Below are 21,524 nucleotides of genomic sequence, written 5' to 3' on the forward strand. Positions count from 1 at the left end.
CACCACCCTCACTCTCCGCCTTTCTTTTCTCACCTCCTCTCTCCCGGGCCATCTCCACCAACCTCTCAGCTCTCTCAGCCCTCTCATAAGCTTCCTTAACATCAGTAAGGACTCCAACGGGTAACCTGTCCATAATCCTGGGGGTCAACCACCTCTCAAATCTCAGCGCTAGGTTCTCCTCACTCAAACCCATGTCCTCAGCATATCTAGACTTCTCATTAAACTGCTTGTAGTACTCAGCTACCGACATATCAGACGTCATCCTAAACCCATCAAACTCCTCTCTCAGCTTACTCCTCACATGCTCAGGTACAAACTCTCTCCTCATAGCCCTTCGAAACTCTTCCCAAGGTATAGCAGGCAGACCCTGCTTCGTATACATCTCTCTAGCATTCGCTTTCACCTTGTCCCACCACTCACCAGCAGCTTCCCTCAAGTAGAACGCAATTTGTTCTATTTCATCTCATCAGGACAATGTACCAGGTCCAGAATGTTCTCCATCTCACGATGCCAATTATCAAGAATAATTGGCTCCCCGGTCCCCTTATACTCTTTTGGGTTAAACCTCGCTATATAAAGACTGATCCTAGAATGATCAACCTCCTTATCCTTTCCCACTCTCTTGAGGGCCTCCGTAAGAGCATCTTGATGCTCCAACATCTTAACTATATCGTCGATGTTCATGCTCTCAGCTCTCGCATACAAAGCGGTTTTCTTTGGCGGCATCTTGAAATTATATAAGAAAAGGTAGATATAAACATACATACCATAACCCAAAACACGAAAACAACCTGCCCAGAACCCACTCGATCGAGTGCCTAAACCTACTCGATCGAGTAGAGGCTACTCGATCAAGTGCCCATAGTACTCGATCGAGTGCCCCGACTCCAGACCCAAAACAGACATTCTGATCTCTAACATGCTCGACCGAGCAGCCTAGCCACTCGATCGAGTGACCCCCTACTCGATCGAGTGCCCCTATGTACTCGATTGAGTACTCAAAAACATGGTTCTGATCATGAAAACGTCAAAATACCCACTCGGTCGAGTCAGACCCACTCGATCGAGTACCTCACCTACTCGATCGAGTGCCCCCCACTCGATCGAGTCATGCTGACTCGTACTTACTACCCGCATGTTATATCACATACCCAACATACTATGCAACTTCATAATCTCAACATTATAATATAACTAAGCATGCAATTATACACAATTCCTCATACAATCAACAAAAGAATTTACTTCATGTTATTAAATGCCACATAATAAACAACCATCATGCTTCTTTATACAAACCATCATATAAACACACCCCACCAACTTCCAACTCTTCAATCACAATTTCAATCCTCCACTCCCAACATCCAACAACTTACAACATATACCGTTACTTTCACATATAAACTGACAGACGCCACATACGACCTTGACATATACCCCCCCATGTGACCGGTTCAAAATTGTAGGGCGAGTTCTCGACTTTAGGACGTCTCCCAAGCCTTTGCATTAGCTCCTACAACCTTTACCCCGGGTTCATTTTAATTGAATCCCTATGTTCATTATATTCATTAGTTACAGGTTTCAGGATCGTCGCTCTGATACCACTTTGTGACACCCCCATACTCCAAGTGCCTTACCAGGACCACTCGGGTATAAAGGTGTCACCATCTCGGTCTCCCGAGACAATGATAATCATAATACAATAACGAAATAACATTTAAATAGTATAAGTTTAGTGAATAAATACAATCCAAAACCAACTGCCCAAAATACGGGTTACAAGTTCTCAAAACAGCTGTCTAATCAACTAAATGAAATGTCTGACAAACTACTCAAGCTACAGCGGAAGACTCTATCATCTGAAGGTGACACATCCCAGCTATCCCATGTATCTCGACTCATACCTGCTCAACAACTTCTCACCATCCCCGAATGGATCACCACAGTTTTTAAAACAATAAACGGGGTCAGTACTAATCACACAATTTATATAACTCAACAATACAACAAACAACACAGCTCAATCTTCACAGATATACTCCGAACTCCATCATCAACTCCACAATACTGACTGCACATTAGTGTGTGTAGCCCTGCCAGAGTACCCATCGCAACAGGTTACTCCTCACCGCCAGTGGGGGACCGCAGCCGTTCCCACCTAAGCCCTGCTCATCTCCGTCGAGCGAAAAACCCAAATCCATTAATGTGCACATCCCTTCTGTGGCGGGTTCCACAGAAGGCGAATAATGGGCGTGAAGCCACTCCCGCAAGTGACTCCACTCAGCCAGGGACGCACCCCGAAGAACACAGACAAATACAATCAACCACAACTACTATTAACAATCAAAACCAACAACCGTCACAATACTCGTATGATAATATTCAACAATCACAAAGCACAACCAACACATCATGTGACTAATACTGAGTAGGGAAACCCTACCTGGAATGCAATACAATCAGACGGTCTCAACAGCTGTTATCAAAAGGCCTCCTCTACGAATCCTCCTCCTAACATATAATCATACGATTACTAACAATCATAAAAGACAACAAAAACCCCCAAACCCCAAAATTAGGGTTTAAACAACCTTAACGAAATACCATAAAATCAGTATGTAGATCTTACCCTCGACGCAAGGATCACAAGAATGTAAAGAACGATGAATTCCGACTTCCCAAGCTCCGGGATTTGTCAATAATGCGAAGGATGCGAAGTACGTAGGTTGCAATCTCTTTTCAAAGTAATTAAGTTTGTAAAAAGTGTATTAAGAAAGTGACGGAAAGGTTTAAGTACTAATTCGCATTATTAACAAAACCCGACAAAACATTACCCGTAAACCGGGCTACTCGATCGAGTAACTGACGTACTCGATCGAGTGCCGCCTACTCGATCGAGTACCAAGGCTACTCGATCGAGTACCCTACAGGTCAGAAACTATTTTAAAATGCAAAACACCCTTACTCGACAGAGTAAGGCCCACTCGATAGAGTACCCAGAGGCTCATAAAACCGTAGTATTACACTCACCCTTAAGAATCCGAATTGTTAAACTTGACAAGTCAGTTTACAGTAAAAGCTCACCTTTTTTACCATCCAGCAACTTTTTATAAGATTGTGCGGGGATCCTTAGACGGGAACTACCACCTCTTTTTTTGGAAAACTCAATAACTGACTTATTTATGAGCAAGAAAATCATCCACTAATTACAACAAAGGTGTGCAATATGTGTGCTGATTTTCATACAATCATATTGACATATGTTGAAGCAAATTTGTTGTCATAATTTGGAGTGGAAAGCTGACCCGATCCCAAACACATGAGACTGACTCTATGATGATACCCCAAAACAGCCGATAGCACCGATATGGCTGACCGACTAAAGGCCGAACCGAAAGACCCAATTTGCATCAACCTAATTGGAGCCAATGTCCGCCCAAGATGATCATCTATGACTGATAAACGGACTCGATTCTAATTCGACAGATCAATCATCATATATTATCGACCCACTGCCAATTTCTATACATTTATACTGAAACAATAGAACCAAAAAATATTTGACGCAAGTGTAGGCCATAGGATTCTGAAAACGTGATTAACAAACTTTCAAAGAGGCGGATGCCATTGCCTTGCTCATGCGGATTCATAAATTTTATGTGTCTCAGTATGTCGGGCCGCAAGTTGCGGCGCGCTGCCAGGGGCGGATCTAGGGGGCCCGGGTGGGCACGTGCCCACCATAAAAGTTTAGAAATAAATTTTTATTAGGATTATATATATGCACCTAGTCTATGTGGCTCAGTTAGGAAATGTGCTTTATACAGGAGGGGCCCATCTCATTTCCTAGCTATAATTGGTAGGCAAAAATTGTTTGATATATGATTTGAGCCCTGGATCTCAAGGTTAATGCACAAACTTCTTAACCATTGAATCACCCATTTTTATTGCTTATATTAGCACTAGAATTAACTATATCTTTTAATGAGAGATCTTATTTTTCATTAACTATAAAATACGTTTATTTTAAATTTAAAACAAAATATTATCAATCATATTAGAAAAATTATCCCGAATCAATTCTTTTTATATTTTTACATTATACTCCGTACAACATTAGTTTAAGCGAAAAAGATTGAAAATATATTTTTTCTTAAAAAATTTTGAAAATATATTGAAAATTTTTGTTGGTGCCCCCCTTATAAGAAATTCTTGCGTTCGCCCCTGCGCGCTGCTGCTTTTATTTTTACTCGACTTAGCTTTGATAAAATTGATTTGATCTTTTGCGGTGTTTATAGTATAAAATAATAATAATAATATAATTATTAAAAGTAATTAATATTAATATTAATATAAACTTTAGTAAAATGAACAGAGGTCGCGCGAGCGCAGGCCTCCACTAAAACAAATTATGATGTAGACTCTCTCACATTGGGGAGATCTTAGACATGTGTCTCTCCGTTGTGCAATGGAGATTACAAGCCTAGGCTATGAGCCTTCTTGGTCGCCCATTAACCCCATCCAGGTAAGTAGATTGTTAGTTGTTCGTGGTTTATTATTTATATCTACCTCTACTTTATACGGAGTACATGTTTATTTTGTCGATGTGGGATTATGTCCTAATTCGTGTATTAGGATTTTAGGAATAGACATTCTTAAGGAATGTACCAACATGCTTTGCTCTATTGCTAGAAAAACCTAATGAAACCATGAATAATTCCTAGTGCAATCGAGTTACTGGAGGTGTGACTCGTGGTAAAGTAAATATTTTGTGGAAGTAACGACGGATAACACAAATATCGATATGACCTTAGGGCTTTTACCTTTTTTTTTTTACTGATAAGGATCTAAACTTATTTTTTGTTTTTTTGAGTGAAGATATGGACTTAAATTAGTTATGTTTAGCTATAAAGACCTATTCTTCTTTAAGATGTTAAAACAATCGTTAAAATCAACACATTTGTTAAGAAAATTAGTACTAGTGGAGAATTAAAACGGTCGTTACTAAACATTAAATACATCTCTAAAAATGTTTTCCATTCCCTTAAAAAAAAAATGATGTTCATCAAACATAATTCTCATCCAAACTACAAATAAAAAGTGGAGATCAAATATAAACTTGGTTAGATAGTCATGGGACAAATTGGTTAAAAAGGTGAATTGATAATAACAAAATTGAAACCTGAAATTCAAAATAACCAGACCTACATGTCCACATAATGCGAAGATCTTACCCACTCGAAATAACCTCCACGAACTAACCCTACATGCACTTGACCTGGAGACCCATCGGTGCCCTCAAGTAAAATATGGGTATGTACGGGTTGAGTTTATACGAGTTTCGGGTTTGTAAAATATAGATTTGTATGGGCCGAGTTAGGGTTGAAATAGGTTATATTAAAGTCTTTTTTCAAATGTTTATTTCTTTAATTTCAATTATAAACATAATTATTCTTAATATTATAATTATAATTATCTAGTTTAATACGGAGTATATGATATTAATAAGAAATAAATATTTATTGTGTCTAATATATTCAATATCGCAATACTCTACAAAGTATTGAATTGATCGGTTGTTAGTTTGTTACAGATACATGCCAAATAATGACTATATTAGTACTGTATGAATCATTTGAGTAATTAATCATTTAACTATATTATATATTATATAGGGTTATTTAACATAAATACTCCAAATTATAGGGGACCTTCTCATAATACTCCAAACTCTATTTTAACTCAAAATAAAACCAACTATAGGGTATCATCTCTCAAAATAGAATTAGAAGACTGATTACCTGCTTAGTCAGTCATTATCATCTTTAATTTTTTTAATAACAATATTAATAATAAAAAAAATATTTAAACCCCCTTCCTCTGTCAAACAGTCAAACTCACTCACCAAAATTGTTCAATCCCTTCCACCTCACGCCACCAACGTGCCTTACTGCCAAGCTTCGGCCACCGCTCCTCAAGCCGCCGAAGCTTCAACCACCATAATTAATAATATCTGCACTCCCTTACTCCGACCACCACCGCGACTCTTTTAGATCCGAGCTCTTTTCATTCTTTTTGTGCATCGCTACCCGAACCCAACTCTGACCGTCGCAACAGCCAAGATTAGACCACCAAGAAGCAATCCACACACTACCCTGCACCATCAGCTCCAATATCGTCGCGGCGCCTGAAATATATACCTTCTTGTTCCATTCATTAATTCGACCACCACCATTGATACACCACCAACTTCTTTGTTCGGCCTTGATTCTCGCACCCACATCCGTCCTTTCGTCCACTCCTACAACAAAACCACCTTCTTATCCACCCTAAATCAACCACCATCTTCTCCCTTTTACCAACCAATCACCCTCACATCACAAGCATTTCCTCCCCCATCTCATCCACCCTAAAAATCAGTAGCTATTCGACCTCAAAGATCTTTTTAACCATTGATGGTGTTCCGAAACCCTAGGAGAGATAATATGGTAATTTGGGGTAAATAATAGAATTAGGATATAACTGTGAGATGGAGAATAGGGGATTTGAGGTTCGAGTTCTCGCATGACTGAGATTAGAGTAATTTTCAGTGGCCGACGATCATGGTGGTGCTGTGGTGATTGCCAGTGGTGAGGTTTCAGGGTGGTCTCTTGGGGGTGAATGACTGGTGTATGGTGAGGGAGGATATTTCAACTTTCAAGTTTATTTATTTCATAAATAAAAAATAACAATTTCCTTCCCCTCAAACAAAAAAAAGAATAAATTGAATGTTGAACAAGATGAAGATAACAATGAATAAATTGAAGGTTGAACAAAAAAAACAAAGGGGAACAAATGGTAGTTCACGTGATATTGGAAGAGGAAGGAAAAACAAAAAGAGAAAAGTGGGACCCGCAAAAGAAATTACCTGCTGTTTCAGGTCAATAAAAACCCAATTCTATTATAAGATAACAAGAGTATAGTTAAGTATAATCCCAGTTAAATGGAAGTTTGGAGTAATTTGAGAAGGACTCCAATAGTATAGAGTATTGACATTAAATAACCCTATTATATATTATATTATATTCCAAAAGTTTGAAAGTTTAGATTAATTCTATCATTTTATATTAGTCTCAATTGCTTTAAATACAAATACAAACTAGTTTTAAACCCGTGCAAAATTGCACGGTATGTATTTGGGCCGGTATTAATGTTTTTGGATGCAATTTTTTTTTTTTTTTTTTTTTTGCATTTTATTGTAATTATCTAGTTGGTCTAAATTAATTTCATTTATTCCGAATGTAAAATTATTTCATAGTATTTTTGCTAAGACGGAAATTGTCGCATGTTTGTATTGGCGGACGATTTGAAGAAATTAATTCTTTGCACACCAACGGGTCCCACCATAACCTGAATTTTCAAAAAAAAAAAAAATTGTACGAATGAGGTGGCGTATCCTGCATTCAGCACTGTCTTCTAAATTAATAAAGATAAGATTCTCAATAAATATACCTAGTTGCGGATCGGGTTACAGCTCAGTCGAGTCTTGACCTTAAATGTGCGGATTATTATCGGGTCGGGTTGTCTTGGGTTCGAGTTATTTTCAGGTTATTTCCATATAGGTTTCGGTCGGATTTTCCAGGCCGGGTCATCTTTTGACCGGTCTAGGTGCAACTAATTACCGGTAACTAATGGACATTGATGGCAGATCCTAAATGCTAAACAGAATAACTCGAGTCCTTAACGCTAACATGAACTCTGATAACATGGCAGCAAAAGTATCTTGCCCAAATATTGTTGCTCAAAATAAGTACGAAATTATCCTTCAAGGATAAAAAAGCTAACGTTTGCACTATTAAAAACACACTATACATCAGAGGACTTGCCCTAAACTCGGCTAATGAGCGCAATGTGTTCCAGGGAGACCAAAAACAAGGAATTCGGAATAGTATTTTCACATGTCCGTCTATCTAAAACAAAATCAAACTAGTCTATAACACCGATTAGCATGGTTGGGTGGCTGATTTGAGTTTATCAACCTCTGTCAAAAGCTGCGAATTTCCTTCACAGGCTTCTTTTAATACCTCCAACCTTGGACCTGTACAGTTTGCTGGTGACAAGGTTGCGACATTTTCCTCCGACTTCATAATCGTGGTAAAGCTGTTGTATTTTATCAAATCTAGCATCATGCCCTGCAACGAATTTTCCCATTTAAGCAACTATTAGAGCACAATACTTGTGAGACTGTCTCATTGTAAGATTTATCATGAACGTGAGATGGTCATAAGAAATTCTGGTAACGTCTACAAAACTAAAGAATGGGAAGCGCCTTCACAACAAATTACTCCCTTCAATACACACCAAACTACCCATGAGATCATTGCACAAATATTAAAAGAATATAAACTATTACAAAAGGTGAGTACGTGGGAATGCATAATGACTAAATTACTAAAGAACCAGAATACAAAGCAAAAATTGGTGTTATTTGGATGTCGATTTTTGTTACATTGGGTACTTTATAAGGAAAGTTTTGGAAATTTGGATCACTAAAAGAGAATGGGTAGTTCGGTGTCGGTTTACCCAAAATAGAACGTGGTAGTTTGGGGTGGATGGAAGGGAGTTGAGCTCATTTTGAGGGATATAAAAGTTTAAAACATATGCCCTTTATATTATAAATCGAAATTTTTGTGTGTAAGCGGAGCCACAAGAACAATGTTGATAGACTTGAGCCAAGTCATGAGTACCATAATCATCACTTGCCGGCTAAACTAGCTAACATATGCATATTTTACAGAAATGTTGTCATATGGGTTACCGGTTCCAATTTGCCCATTATGAGGAAAATGAAAATATTGTTGCCTTCAAATATCAAGTAAAAAAGGAGGTATACTTTCCAAAATAAATGAACCAGTAAGGTGAACAATGTTTTTGAAACGGAGGTCGGCGGGAGTATTTTCCATCCAATTATTATTATGAATGAGATTTATGGGTGTGACATCATAGCGCTCACTATTATCAATTTATTTATCAAATGCATGAAGATTAGGTATTCCATTACCGTCTATCAAATAGCCAAGATATAATAAGGGGGCGTTTGGTGCAAACTAGGGAAAGGTAAAGGAAATCGGAAAGGGAAACAAGAGGAAAGGAATGGGGATTTCGGATTACCCTTAACTTCCCTACTTGATTGGTTCATCCATGAAAGGGAATAAGAACACAATAACCACCTACTTTCTTCTACACCATCATCAACCACCTCCACCTGCCACAACAACCTACTATCCTGACCGACGCCGGCCACACGCCAATACTTTGCCGAGCCACCCCTCTCCCTTTCGAAATCTCACACCACCCACACAACCACCACCCAAAAACCAAAAAGAATCTTCCCTCACTCCTGAAATCACCTCCCCCACCCATGGAATGTATAATGTGAGAAAGCTGGATTTAGAGACACCATTGGAATCTAACACGGGAGAACCTTGGAGCAAGATATTTCTACCAACTAAAAAAGAATACATAGAAATGAAGATTACGCAAAATGAATGGTCGAAAAGTATACCTCATGTTGCCTTTTGCGTGAATAATCTCTTAGAATTGATTTTACAATTTTGTTTCGCAGCAACGACTTGTCTCCACCAGAACTGCTAAATATGAAGGACGACAAATGATGTAAAGCAATTGTATATGACACGGAGCCCCTTCTAACCGATCTATCCAGTGCTCCTGAAACCCAAGATTTTGCATATGCTTCGAGAATAGCAGCGTCGTCCTGTATAGAGCAATAGTAAATGAATCTCTCAATTTCAAAATGAAAACAAACAAATAACACAAAAAGAGACATAGATCTCCCTCCATGCAGAATAGATTTAGTCAAAAGCTCGTCACAATATATACAGTCCCATCTCTCCGAATGATCGTTACTCTTTTTTTATGGGGCAAACAATATGAATAAATAACCCCAACGGTCAACCAATAACACCCCCATTTCACTTATGTAAGAGCTAGTTGTGGCATGTTTAGGGGTCCATACATTTTCGTGAATGTTACTTGGAAAGATAAAGTTGCCTACTTTGAGCAAGGAATACAGCCTCGAATGATCACAATCGATCATTCTTGAAGTCGTAGAACTATTATCAGTTATCAACGATGGTAATACTAACCCAGTGCCTTAAATGGCTACCACCCGCGACAAGGCACGAGGGGTTGCATATACGCAGTTTTACCCCTCTGACCTAAGTCGAAAATATTTTCCGATAACACAAATGAAAATTGACTTGTGAATAACATTGACCGACTGCCACTTCACAACACTAGAAGCACAAACTATTTGGTGAGCCATTTTGGTATATTCCATCATTATTTCAAAGATAACAAACTACTATGGTTCCAATGGAAATGAAAATAGAACTATTTTCAACAAAGGCCAAAATGTAAAGACACACCTCAACAGGCTCCAGGTATCCTTCAGGCCGAGACACACACTTATCTAAAGGTGGCAGCAGTTCAAGAACACGGGCATTAGACAAAGTATTCCAAGCAGCAAGTCTCACAGAAGATTCGACCTGTCTGTGAAGATAAATACTGATTTGCCGGCCATAAATCACGTCACCATAAGAAACTGCAGCAAACTGCTCTACAAGAGCTTCCAAAAATGTCGAGTAATTCTCATGGATCTCAGTTTGAAACCTAAGACAACCCCCATCATTGATGCTACTCAACTGTAACTCATCTAGATGTTGACCATAGAGACTTTGCAATGCTTCAAACATATCCCTGCTCTTTTCTTCTTCGAGAACACCTTTCCCGGCAAGTAATGGTACTGACAGTGAATGCAATCTCCAGATCAAGGGTATGCTTCGAACAGGAGATTTGTCTTCATTGGGAAGGCACGAAGACATTGCTTCAATACCCAACAAAAGAAAAAGTCCAGCTTTAGCAACTTGAAGAAATTCCGCTGTATTTTGCATTGAGGGTTCAGTAAAAGAACTAATGGTCGTGATTGGACTAAGTAACCAGTAGCTGGGAAGAGGCATCCGTTGGCGAGCCCACTCAACCATTAAGGAGCTACTATCTTCCCTAATTACGACATTAGAAGTTTCCTCCTCTTCGGGAATCGTACCCAAAGAATTACCAACTCCGTTGATTGATTTGCTTTTGATGTGAGGACCGCCCTTCATTTCAGGGTTCTTTTCCTTTTTCTTCTTTTCATCCAACCACCTATCAGTAAAGTGAGAAGCCAGAATCTTACAGAATTGCAGCAGGTCATCTTCATTATTTTCCCACTCCAGTGATTCCTTGCCGAGAGAACGGCGAAGGAAATGCAAAATATGTTGATTAAGATACTTAAGAACAGGGACTTCCAATAGGATGTCAAATATCTTTTGCAGAGTCATTTTGTCCCCAGGACCCACCATCAAGCTCGATGCTAGAGCAGAATTGACAATCTTCACCATAAACTTATTTTCTTCATCTGGAAGATCCATAGGCCAGGATGAAAGCCAAGGCCCAAGCAATTCAATAAACAATCTCGCATCAGCTTGGAAAGCAACAACATTTACGCCCCAAAACCCACCTCCTAAAGCACCCCATCCTACACCAACTCCTGGAGCTGGACCTCCTCGGCCAAACACCTCAATCTGACGGATATGATGCCATTCTGAAGTGACTATATTCATAAATTCATCAACCACTTTTTCCCATTTGGGTAGTGAAGATTTAAAAATGCCATCATGAAGTATCTTACGGCCTCTGCTTGCCTCGAGTCCTTCAAACAGTTTATACCCAACCTTGCCTTGCGTCTGAAAAACCAAATGATCGGCGGAAAGTACCAAACGGACTAATGTGTTTAGGCACCATACAGCAGCTAATGACACCTCCGGATCAGGTTTTTGTCTCAAGTAGCAGAGCTTATCTACTAAATCGCTCATTCTAGATAGACCCTCGTTTTCATCAGAGAAATTGAAAATACCATTATTAATGATTTGAAGTGCAAGTTTAGAAACAAGCTCGGGAAGAATTCTCTCTTTTGTGCTGCAGCCTTTCTGCACAAGGATATCTGCTGGAGTTGCTTTTAAGAGAACGGTTTGAAGGAAGTGCATAATAGCTGACAGAATCCATAACAAGGAGGATGCACTAGTATTATGATCTATAGACTTGTTATCTACTCCAATTAGCTGGTCAAAAAAAATCGGCAATGTTGTATCATACCTCACTTGTAGCCACTGTAAGGCTGAGTTGACCATTGGACAAACATCATTCCAGCACCAAGTTTCTACGTAAGTGCCAGAAGCACCTGGAAATTGTTGGCTTCGAATATTTGATGAATATGGATCGGGAAGCGTGTCAGCTAATGATTTTAAAACAAGGTATGTTTCTGTAGTTATGGAAGCAAATTCATTAAAGACATTTGTTTCGGTAAGCTTGTCGAAGGTAGGAGGACTCAGAAATACGCACAATGCAGGAAAGAACCCTGTGAAGGAAGAAATGCAGTAGCCATACATGACACAGACCTTCCAGAAACGTAATTGTTCCACCATCAATTGTGAAGCTAGTTTAGATTTCTCGGGCCCAAACTTTACCCACTCATTGATAAAAGGTGTGACGCGGCATAATTGCCATGTCATAACTTGGAAGAACCCCTTCTCAATAAAATCCATGCAAATGATCTTGCTTGATTGGGCTAAAACCTTTTAGCAGAAAAAAAAAACAAGGAATTAACGTGAGTACATCTTTTTTAGCAACAATTACAGCAACAAATCCTTAACCAAACATTGTGTATATAATTAACAAAATGAGATAGAGAGACAAGCTAAGAACAGAAGGTAGTTAATTACGAATAAACAGAAACTGGGATGCCGCATTTCCTCAACCCCGCCAAATTACAAATCAGTTTAAATGTGTTCTGTCATGGTAGGTTGCTTAAAATCTATATATGAAACACTGTATAGAGCTTATGGGTATTAAATATACATATTCATATTTAACTAGACAGCCTTGAAAAGAAGAACAGTCTGCACGCTCTATATCTAATTTTCAAAAATACGAATCAACAACAGTGAACAACTCCCCAAAGTAAAATAAATTGGGTTTTTCAACATGGTACCTTCGTGTTTTTTCAAATTCTACTTGGTACCAGTGCATTTTTAAAATCATCAATGGTACCCCTAAGGTCTATTAGCAACTCTCAACAGTGACCCTGTATTTCTTCTGTCACTTTACTACTAGTATAGATCCCCGTGCTACAGCACGGTATTTTTTAGCTTTATTTTATAAAGAGACATTCTCATTAAATTAATTGCATAAATTAACTGTACCTTTAATGTTATAATGTACTAATATAATCTTAGTAAGAGGTAGAAAATGAAAGTTTATAACCATCAAAAGACACTTTAAGTTAAGTTATTTTTGTCTTAAACCATTTTTACTTTACTATAAAAATTAACTTTATAATGATATATCATTGCATGAAACTAATTTATGACATTAAATTACAATTAAGTGATGTAAAAATGTAAAATCTAATTTAAACGCGTATAAACTTTATAACAAAAACAGGTAAAAATAGTATGCTGCGCACTTATAAAGACGAATTACGAATAATTAGACTAATATTTTTTTTATTTTTAACTAAAAAAATACATAAAAATTATTACGTCCTTTAAAATATACACCATATTTAGATTGTAACTGATGAAGGATAATATAAGAAACAGATTTACGTAATTTTAGGGTGTAAGTGATGACAATAATTATGTTAAAGACTCCATAAGAAACAAGTTTGCGTAATTTTAGAGTGTAACTGATGAAAAATAGTATATATGGAAATGGAAATGATTGCATAATAAATTATGCATTTTAATGAAAACGTCACAAATATGAATTTTAATTAAAAGATTAGAGTTGAATTATAAGAATATATTAATTGGAAAGATAATAATGTAATGAATTTTTTTTTACTTGTTACCTTATTTAGTTAGATGCCTTTTGGAGGGAAAACTAAGAGAATTTTTATTCTCTTAGTAGTAGGGGGGAAGTAGTAGGGGGGATGTTAAATGGTGATGGGACTTTTTACTGGTGTCATTTTACCTTATTACCCTTCAATTGTCCTCGACTCTTTCACTAACAAATCTAAACAGCACTCCTCCCTCAACATTCCTCCCCAAACAGAAGCCAAATTCACCTTCAACTTCACCAGCACCTCCTTTGACCTCACAAACAACTTCACCATAATACATCATCGACTCCTCCTTTAACCTCCCAAATGAACTTTAAACTCATTAACAAATCATGCTCCATCAATCCATCATCACCACCATTGACCCGCATCAAACTCTCTGTTTTTGCTCATAAATCAACACAGCTAACACTTCCCCGCACAATGATTACTCCAACCCACACTTACAACAGCCAAACATCTTCACTCCAACCCCCACTTGCTACAACCAAACATTTACCATATTACTACCCACCAGGCCACAACCTCCAATTCATCCTCCCCTGTACAACCTAAAAGTGCACCACACCACATCTCATTTTCCTCCAAACCCCAACCATCACGGCAGCAGTCCCACTACCTTCTCCAACTCATGGCCACCTTCTTGGCAGTAGTCCTTTCATCATCAACAACCTCGTAACACTTTTACATGTTCTCTTAGATCTAGTGGTTTGGTGGTGGGCATGTTCACAGTTGAGTTAGAAATTGACCGTAGGGGTAGCATTGATAATTTTTAAACAAGCAGGGATACCACGTATAATTTCAAAAAAAACATAAAAAATCAAGAGTACCATGTAGAAAAACCCAAATAAATTTTTATCGGAACTCACATAAAAAATAATAAATGCTTACTTTCAAAAGTGTCACAGATTTAACTTTGGCACCCATGTCATTCCTCTTAAATCTGTCAACAATTGTCTGGACAAGTCTTTCAAACTTCCAGACTGCATTTGCACAGGTTGGGGAATGCCTAGCAACTGCAACAAGTATAGACAATATGCATTCTTCCGAAGCTGCTGACGGTTCAGTCTGCAAGTAATAATATCCATAAGAATATAGCATAAATTAACATAATCGACAGCAGCCACATAGATGCAAGAAATAGTAGTAGCAGACTAGCAGGCGTCAAAATATACAAAAATGTGAACAAGAAAGTTGCAAGAATGTGGAATGCTTTTTTTAAAGAATTGATCAAATATTTGAATGATACAAATTGAAAAGAAAAAGAATAATAATCATCAAAAGAAAAAGTAATTCAAAAATATAAACAAGAAACTGATGTGAAAAGACTTTAAAAAAAACGAACTAAGAGGAGGCACAAAGCTTGTCATTTGCTTTTTCATTATTCAGCCAACTTCATATTCAGTCTTACGGCCTAGTGGTTCAGAAGGAGGTCCCACCCAGTTAGTTACTGACCTTGTGCCACCTCTTAAAGAAAAATGAACAAAATTATAGTAAAAAAAAAAGCTAAAAAATTACATAAAAACAACAAACATAATAATGACAACATATCGGCTCCATAGTATTAAGTCTTTGTTTGAGACTTGTCTTGGAATTAGCCATCACCGCCTAATCTCGGTCATTTCACTATAAAAACCACCAATATTGCAATATTGACCTCATAAGCCGTCACGGTAAACGTCAGAACCTTGATCATTACATCGTATTTTGGTTGAGCAGTAGTCCGGTACATACTTAAATCCGTAATTAATGCAATGATACGAACACCTAAAAGCTTCAATCAACTCCTGATGACGCACCTACATAAGATAGGGAATTACAATGCAATTAACCATACCTCTAAGAGAAAACGAAATCGATGAAGTGATTCCATCCTGACTAATCCAGCAGCCACATCCTGGCTAGCAATGACATTATCATCTTGAATAGTACGTTCACCTTCATTTTTGTCATTCATAACTTCCTCATCAGGCGAAAGAATATTAGAGGGTTTAGTGCTATATTTCCAAAATCCACCACCAAAGAAACCATGTTTGATGTCAGGTCTGCATCGAAACACAGGAGCTGTATACAGATCCATCCTTGCCAATTTCTAAAGCAACCAGGTTCAATATCAAGTGTTAGTAAAAAGAGAATGAAAGGAGACATGCAAAATAAACTTAATTAATAACTAAACATACCACTGTACTATTGAAGAACTTCTCATTCAAGTCACAAGATAAAATGCATCGAATTACTTTTGCAGAAGCCAGAGTCACAGATGTGTGATTATCATCAATTGCCAACCTAAAATGCAAGACCAGGGCAAGCTGAGTTATTAACCACCATAAATTATCATTGCTGATTGTACAATTGATCCTAGATCTGAATACCATGTAGCTCACACAACCACACCAAGCAAAAATCTGGATGCTCAAGCCAGAAGAATAAGGTACAGGTGGAGGAGAAATATGTAAGAAGAACAGGGGTCTTGTTTATAGTGTCTCCCGAACTTTTAGTGTCAAGTCAAAACTTATGACTAGTATTTTTTTCCCCATAAATTTGACGCCACAAAGAAGTCCAATCCAGTTTATGTGTATGATCATAGCAAGGTTTCCTACAATTTTTTTGGCTAAACCCTATTCCAGATTGCACTTTGCGGACTTGGCATATGTCACTTCACTTGTGCTAAATTATTACGCCCTCAAACCCATTTAAATTGTCCCTATTTGACTTTAGCGGTTAAACGATGTCGACTCAGACCAACATTTTGTCATACTTGCAACTTCAAAAAATGATAAAATTTAAAAAATGATAAAATGAAAAATAGATTTGATGAATCAAACATGACAAATTTTTACATTGTATTGTTGCCATATTTGGAGGAATCAATGAATGTATTTGACATTGGTTGACCACTGAAGTCGGATGGGGATAATCAACTTGGGATAGATGTAATTACATGAACAAAAAAGAAAAAAAATATTCATAAAATCCCAGAGCTTACCTTAAAGACAAGGCCAGCTCAGGCTCTGGGCCAAGCGCATAAGCCCAAAGGGCCTCCCAGTCGATAATGTGCATCTCATCACTGACTTTTGTCATGCAGTCTAGCTCACTTCTGCAGATTGCCTGCAAAGCCTTACTCAAAATAGTTTCAAGAAGATGCCATGCAAGAGTTCGCTGTCCAGGAATCTGAGAAGAGACATAATATGAATAAGATTGTAGATTTCTAATCATGTAAGAAGCATCCAAGAAAGGAGAGGTCAAGAAAATAGGGATGGTATTCTTCCACTGAAGGTAGCTATTACAAAGCCATGTCCCGTGGTACTTACCACACTTCTTGCAAGAGCTAGGGCCTCTTTCACAGTATACCCAGCAGCAGCAGGGTCCCCTTCTGTTCTCAAGAAATCACGTTCAGCAACATTATCAACACTATATGTTGGACTCAGAGAACTACCTACAAGAGAAATAAACAAACATTGTAGCGCAGCATAAGCAAAGTGGCAATTAAATATAAGATCTTCTTTTAATGGTTTATTGTAGGATTATCAATAAAAAAAAATTTAAGGACAAGATAGCTCATAACAAACACCAACATCTAATGAAAATTGCCCGATGAATCCACGGTTCATAACACAAGGAATGATAGTACAACTTTACAGCAGCAACAACAATAATACCCCACTGCTCAATAGCTCCCATTTGCAAGGTAAGGGGGTACGCAGCCTTACCCCTATGTTGTTAACATGAAGATACGCTTCACAGAAGCCCCATCATGAAAATTGTGTCGAGCAATTGGCCACTTCATAGTAAAAAGAAGCATAACTAATTCGGCAGGCTATTTAGCTTTATTCCATTTTAATCTAGAGCCAAGTGATATGGCTGCATTCTCAATAGCTGCACAGCCATAACTAGGGTACAGCACAGTCTCACAATATGATACATGAAGACAATTACCTTCAATAACATTTCCATCCAATGAGAATCTCAAATTCCTCACAGCTTCAACCCGCTTACTCCAACTAGACCATTCACTGCTGCCTTTCGATACTGGATCCTGAACAATGCCTTCATCTGGCTTTGTCTGCAATTTTGGCATGGTCTGAGTTGGAAGCCGCGAAGTACTTTCTCGAACTGAAACTTCATCTCCACCTGCACTTCCATCAGCTTGCTTATCACCCAGAAGATTTATAGCATTAGAACTCAAACCAGAGCTGCCCTTCTTCTCGAGCTTCTTTGTACCCCGTTTCTTTAAAAGATTAAGTAATTCGGGATTTAACCTATTTCTCAACTCTGCCTGAGCTTCAGCAATCTCTTCAGGTGACATTTTTTTTAATAACTCTCGATTTTCGGCATCAATCTGACTTTCAAGACCCATGTCTCCTTGCCCATAAGTTAGACGGCTGGATTCAGAAGTCGATGAGGGATACTTGTCCCCTATAGAAACCATGTCAGTTGAAGAGAAATCTTCAAACCCCATGTCTACCTCATTGTAAGGGGATCTCTCCAACTGAGACTCGGGTAAATCTGATGTACTGTTGTTATCTATATCCATGGATTGCTCATTAACTAAGGAATTATTATCAAAATTTCTCCCCATTCTTTCACATGTCTTTTGTTGTTTCACACCATTTCTCATACTCATAGTGTTGTCCTTCGCCTGGATATTTGAATCAACATCACTGCGAATAACCTCTTTCCATCTACTCAAATCCAGTCCTTTCTTCTTTTTCGTTTCAATAGGCTTGGCAAAATTAGCCAGTGGGTCATAATTTGTAGGGTCATTTTCTTCATCATAGTTACCATCATCATCACCCCCACCACCGCTAGTCACTAATTGACCCACTGGAGTCCAGTGCTGCAAGAGAATCAATTTGTTCGTCATAAATTTTGCAGATGAGACATGAACATATCAGAAGTTCGGAAACACTCCACCTCAAATAATTCAAATAAAATGCAAGACACTATGAGAGACACGTATCAACTTCATTAGTTACACACAAATTTTCACCAAATATATTCAATTCAAATACATACTCTATGTAGTAACAACAGCTCAACCGGTATAATTAGTAACAACAATATTCAAGTATCTCAGTTTACTACATGCATCAAGTTACTGAGGCAATAGAATAGGCTTAACACTTAAAGTTACATACGGCAGAAACAATGATCATTGATAAAAAGCATGAGGGTCAATATTAACCAGTGGAAATCATGAAAGTTAATATCAGCTTGCAACATCCAGCATGCCATATTTCAGAAAGGGTCATAGTATCATTTTTCAGTTAGTCTCTTATTAAAACCGTGGAACATCTGTCATTTACTACTAAGGTTAATCATGTAGAACTAATAAAATGAACATTATATAGAGCAATCTCAAGGTTACCTAATTTGTTATAAATACGCCACATCTCATACACGATACTCTCCTATAGAGTATCTATTATATAGAAGTAGATTTTATGTAAGCACGATGATAGATACAATACACTCCAACAGACTGCCAATTCGCTTGGGTTAGGTTGAAGCCGGTAACACAGGTTATTCTCTCCTCATAATGAATCCCCTTCGTAATTCAAAAGTTCAAATCCACCAAAGGGGGCAAGCATATCCAAGAGAAACACTGAACCAAATCGACATTGTTGGATACACCAAGCCAAATCTACTCCAGACAGCATTTTATCATAGTATCGTCTAAACGAAACTGCTCATTTATGTGCCACCAACAAATCCAACCATAACAAAGTCACTAGCAACAGCTCAACCTTCGCAATCAAGCACTAAAACCGTTATACTTAAACCATAAACACAACCAAAGATTAAAACTTTACCCCTTCAACTGAGTTAAACATCATCAATTTACTAAAACAACAGCATCTTTACGCAATTGAACAAATTATACACAAACTGCAGATATAATTAATTGAAGCCGAGATTAAAACTTGGAAAAAGGGGGGGGGGGGGGGGAAACATACAGGACCATGGGAACGATGGCGGGCAACAGGGAAAGGAAGAGGGGAAGTTAAAGGGAAGGAAGAAGTAGATGAAGGAGTAGTGAAATTGTCAGAAATAATGCCCTTTTCAACAATTCCACCAATTAATTGTGAGGAAGTTTCTTCAGATAAATGAAATGCGTTTGCTCCGAAAACTCTTTGTTTGGGTTGTTTTTTTGGTGGTTTTCCGCCATTGTTGTTTCTTTGTTTCTCCATTGAAGCTTTTGGGGACTGGTTATGCGGGTTTGAGAATGTTCAACAGAGTGATTAAGCAAGCGTAGGAGGGAAGAGAGACTGGTTATTGGGGAAAACCGGAAAAGAGACAGTGTGGAGCCGTGGAGGGACTAGGGAGAGTTAAATCAAATTGGGGTTTATATACTTGACTCTCCTCCCGATTCACGATTCAGTAATTATTGCGTTTTACAATATAAGATGATTCATTTTTTTTTTATTAAAATCACACTTTTAATGAATTATTTTTTCTAGCAAAAAAACGTTTTGTGGTGTGAGACGGTCTTATTCTAAACTTTATTTTCATGATTGACAGACTTTAGTTACAAGGGCGAATTTAAGTTCACAAAGTTTGTGTTGTCTTATTTGAAAAAGTTATTGACTTAAACTTGAGAAATATTGTGTTTGAATTGAGTTTGACTCGAGTCTTTTTTTCATGCTGAACTTAAGTGTCAACATTTTAAGCTTGGCGAGCTTCAAGTTCAACGTGAAATTTCCGAGTCAGTTCTAAACCCGTTTGTGCTTGAGATCATATAAACTCGGTCACTCTTATAAACAAGTCACAATACAACAACAACAACAACAACATCAGAGCCTTAATCCCAAAATGATTTGGGGTCGGCTGACATGAATCATCTTTTCGAACCGTCCATGGGTGAACGCACGCCTCAAAATGCGAATAAAAAAAGGGAAGATGAAAAACAAAAAGGAAGAACGAAAATGTAATGGAAAGTCAAGGTGAACTTAGGGGTTTTAAAATCGAATTCCGTCTTTCTTTTATAAAAACTTAAAATTTAAATCGAGAGAAAAGATTAAAACGATTTTTAAAAACCGAAATAGAGTTAAGGATCCGGAATGAACCAGATGAAATCTATAAGAAAGTGGTTGGTGAAAAAGTGTAATAAAGGAGAGAAAAATAAATAAATTAATTTCTTTAAATTAAATAAAAAAACACTAAATATGTCAAAAAACATCAAATACTAAAAATCCACATGTATCCTTTCCCTCCATTGTGCCCTCTCCGTCACCATACTCTCCTCAAGCCCCGTATCGTCCTCATATCGCGCTTTCAAAGACTCTCAACTACATGCCCTGCCTCTGCCTTCCTCTGCCTCTAGTCACAATACAACACAAAAAAAATGGAGATTCAAACCTATAACCAAGTCTTCATAACAATGTTGCCTTAACCGTTAACAATAAGGGTAAGACATCTTCGGAACTAAACATTTATTTCATTTTATTGAGTTAATCTAATTTACCAACTTTTTCCATCACAAAAACTGAATAAGTAACTCTAATCCAATAGAATAGAGTGAGTACAAACATAATAAATTACACAATTAATCACCACATCATATAATTTAGTTTTCAAGATAATA

General features: G+C 37.7%; 1 protein-coding gene and 1 non-coding gene across 2 annotated transcripts; both read right to left on the bottom strand.

Moving 5' to 3' along the window:
• Nucleotides 1-4,371: 4,371 nt before the first annotated feature.
• On the bottom strand, nucleotides 4,372-4,533 carry LOC141604258 (U1 spliceosomal RNA). Its single transcript, XR_012525971.1, has one exon. It is a non-coding gene; the product is annotated as a U1 spliceosomal RNA (small nuclear RNA).
• A 3,186-nt stretch (nucleotides 4,534-7,719) lies between these two features.
• On the bottom strand, nucleotides 7,720-20,348 carry LOC141599568 (transcriptional elongation regulator MINIYO). Its single transcript, XM_074419630.1, has 10 exons — nucleotides 19,897-20,348; nucleotides 17,876-18,776; nucleotides 17,251-17,375; nucleotides 16,926-17,110; nucleotides 16,120-16,225; nucleotides 15,777-16,031; nucleotides 14,831-15,007; nucleotides 10,428-12,671; nucleotides 9,545-9,754; nucleotides 7,720-8,171 (listed from the first exon to the last, which is right to left on the bottom strand). Exons 1-10 carry the CDS (start codon nucleotides 20,128-20,130, stop codon nucleotides 7,983-7,985), a joined length of 4,626 nt encoding a protein of 1,541 aa, XP_074275731.1. The 5' UTR covers nucleotides 20,131-20,348; the 3' UTR covers nucleotides 7,720-7,982.
• Between the last annotated feature and the right edge of the window lie 1,176 nt (nucleotides 20,349-21,524).

The sequence above is a fragment of the Silene latifolia genome, chromosome 9 (assembly GCF_048544455.1).
Source record: "Silene latifolia isolate original U9 population chromosome 9, ASM4854445v1, whole genome shotgun sequence".
Taxonomy (NCBI): domain Eukaryota; kingdom Viridiplantae; phylum Streptophyta; class Magnoliopsida; order Caryophyllales; family Caryophyllaceae; genus Silene; species Silene latifolia.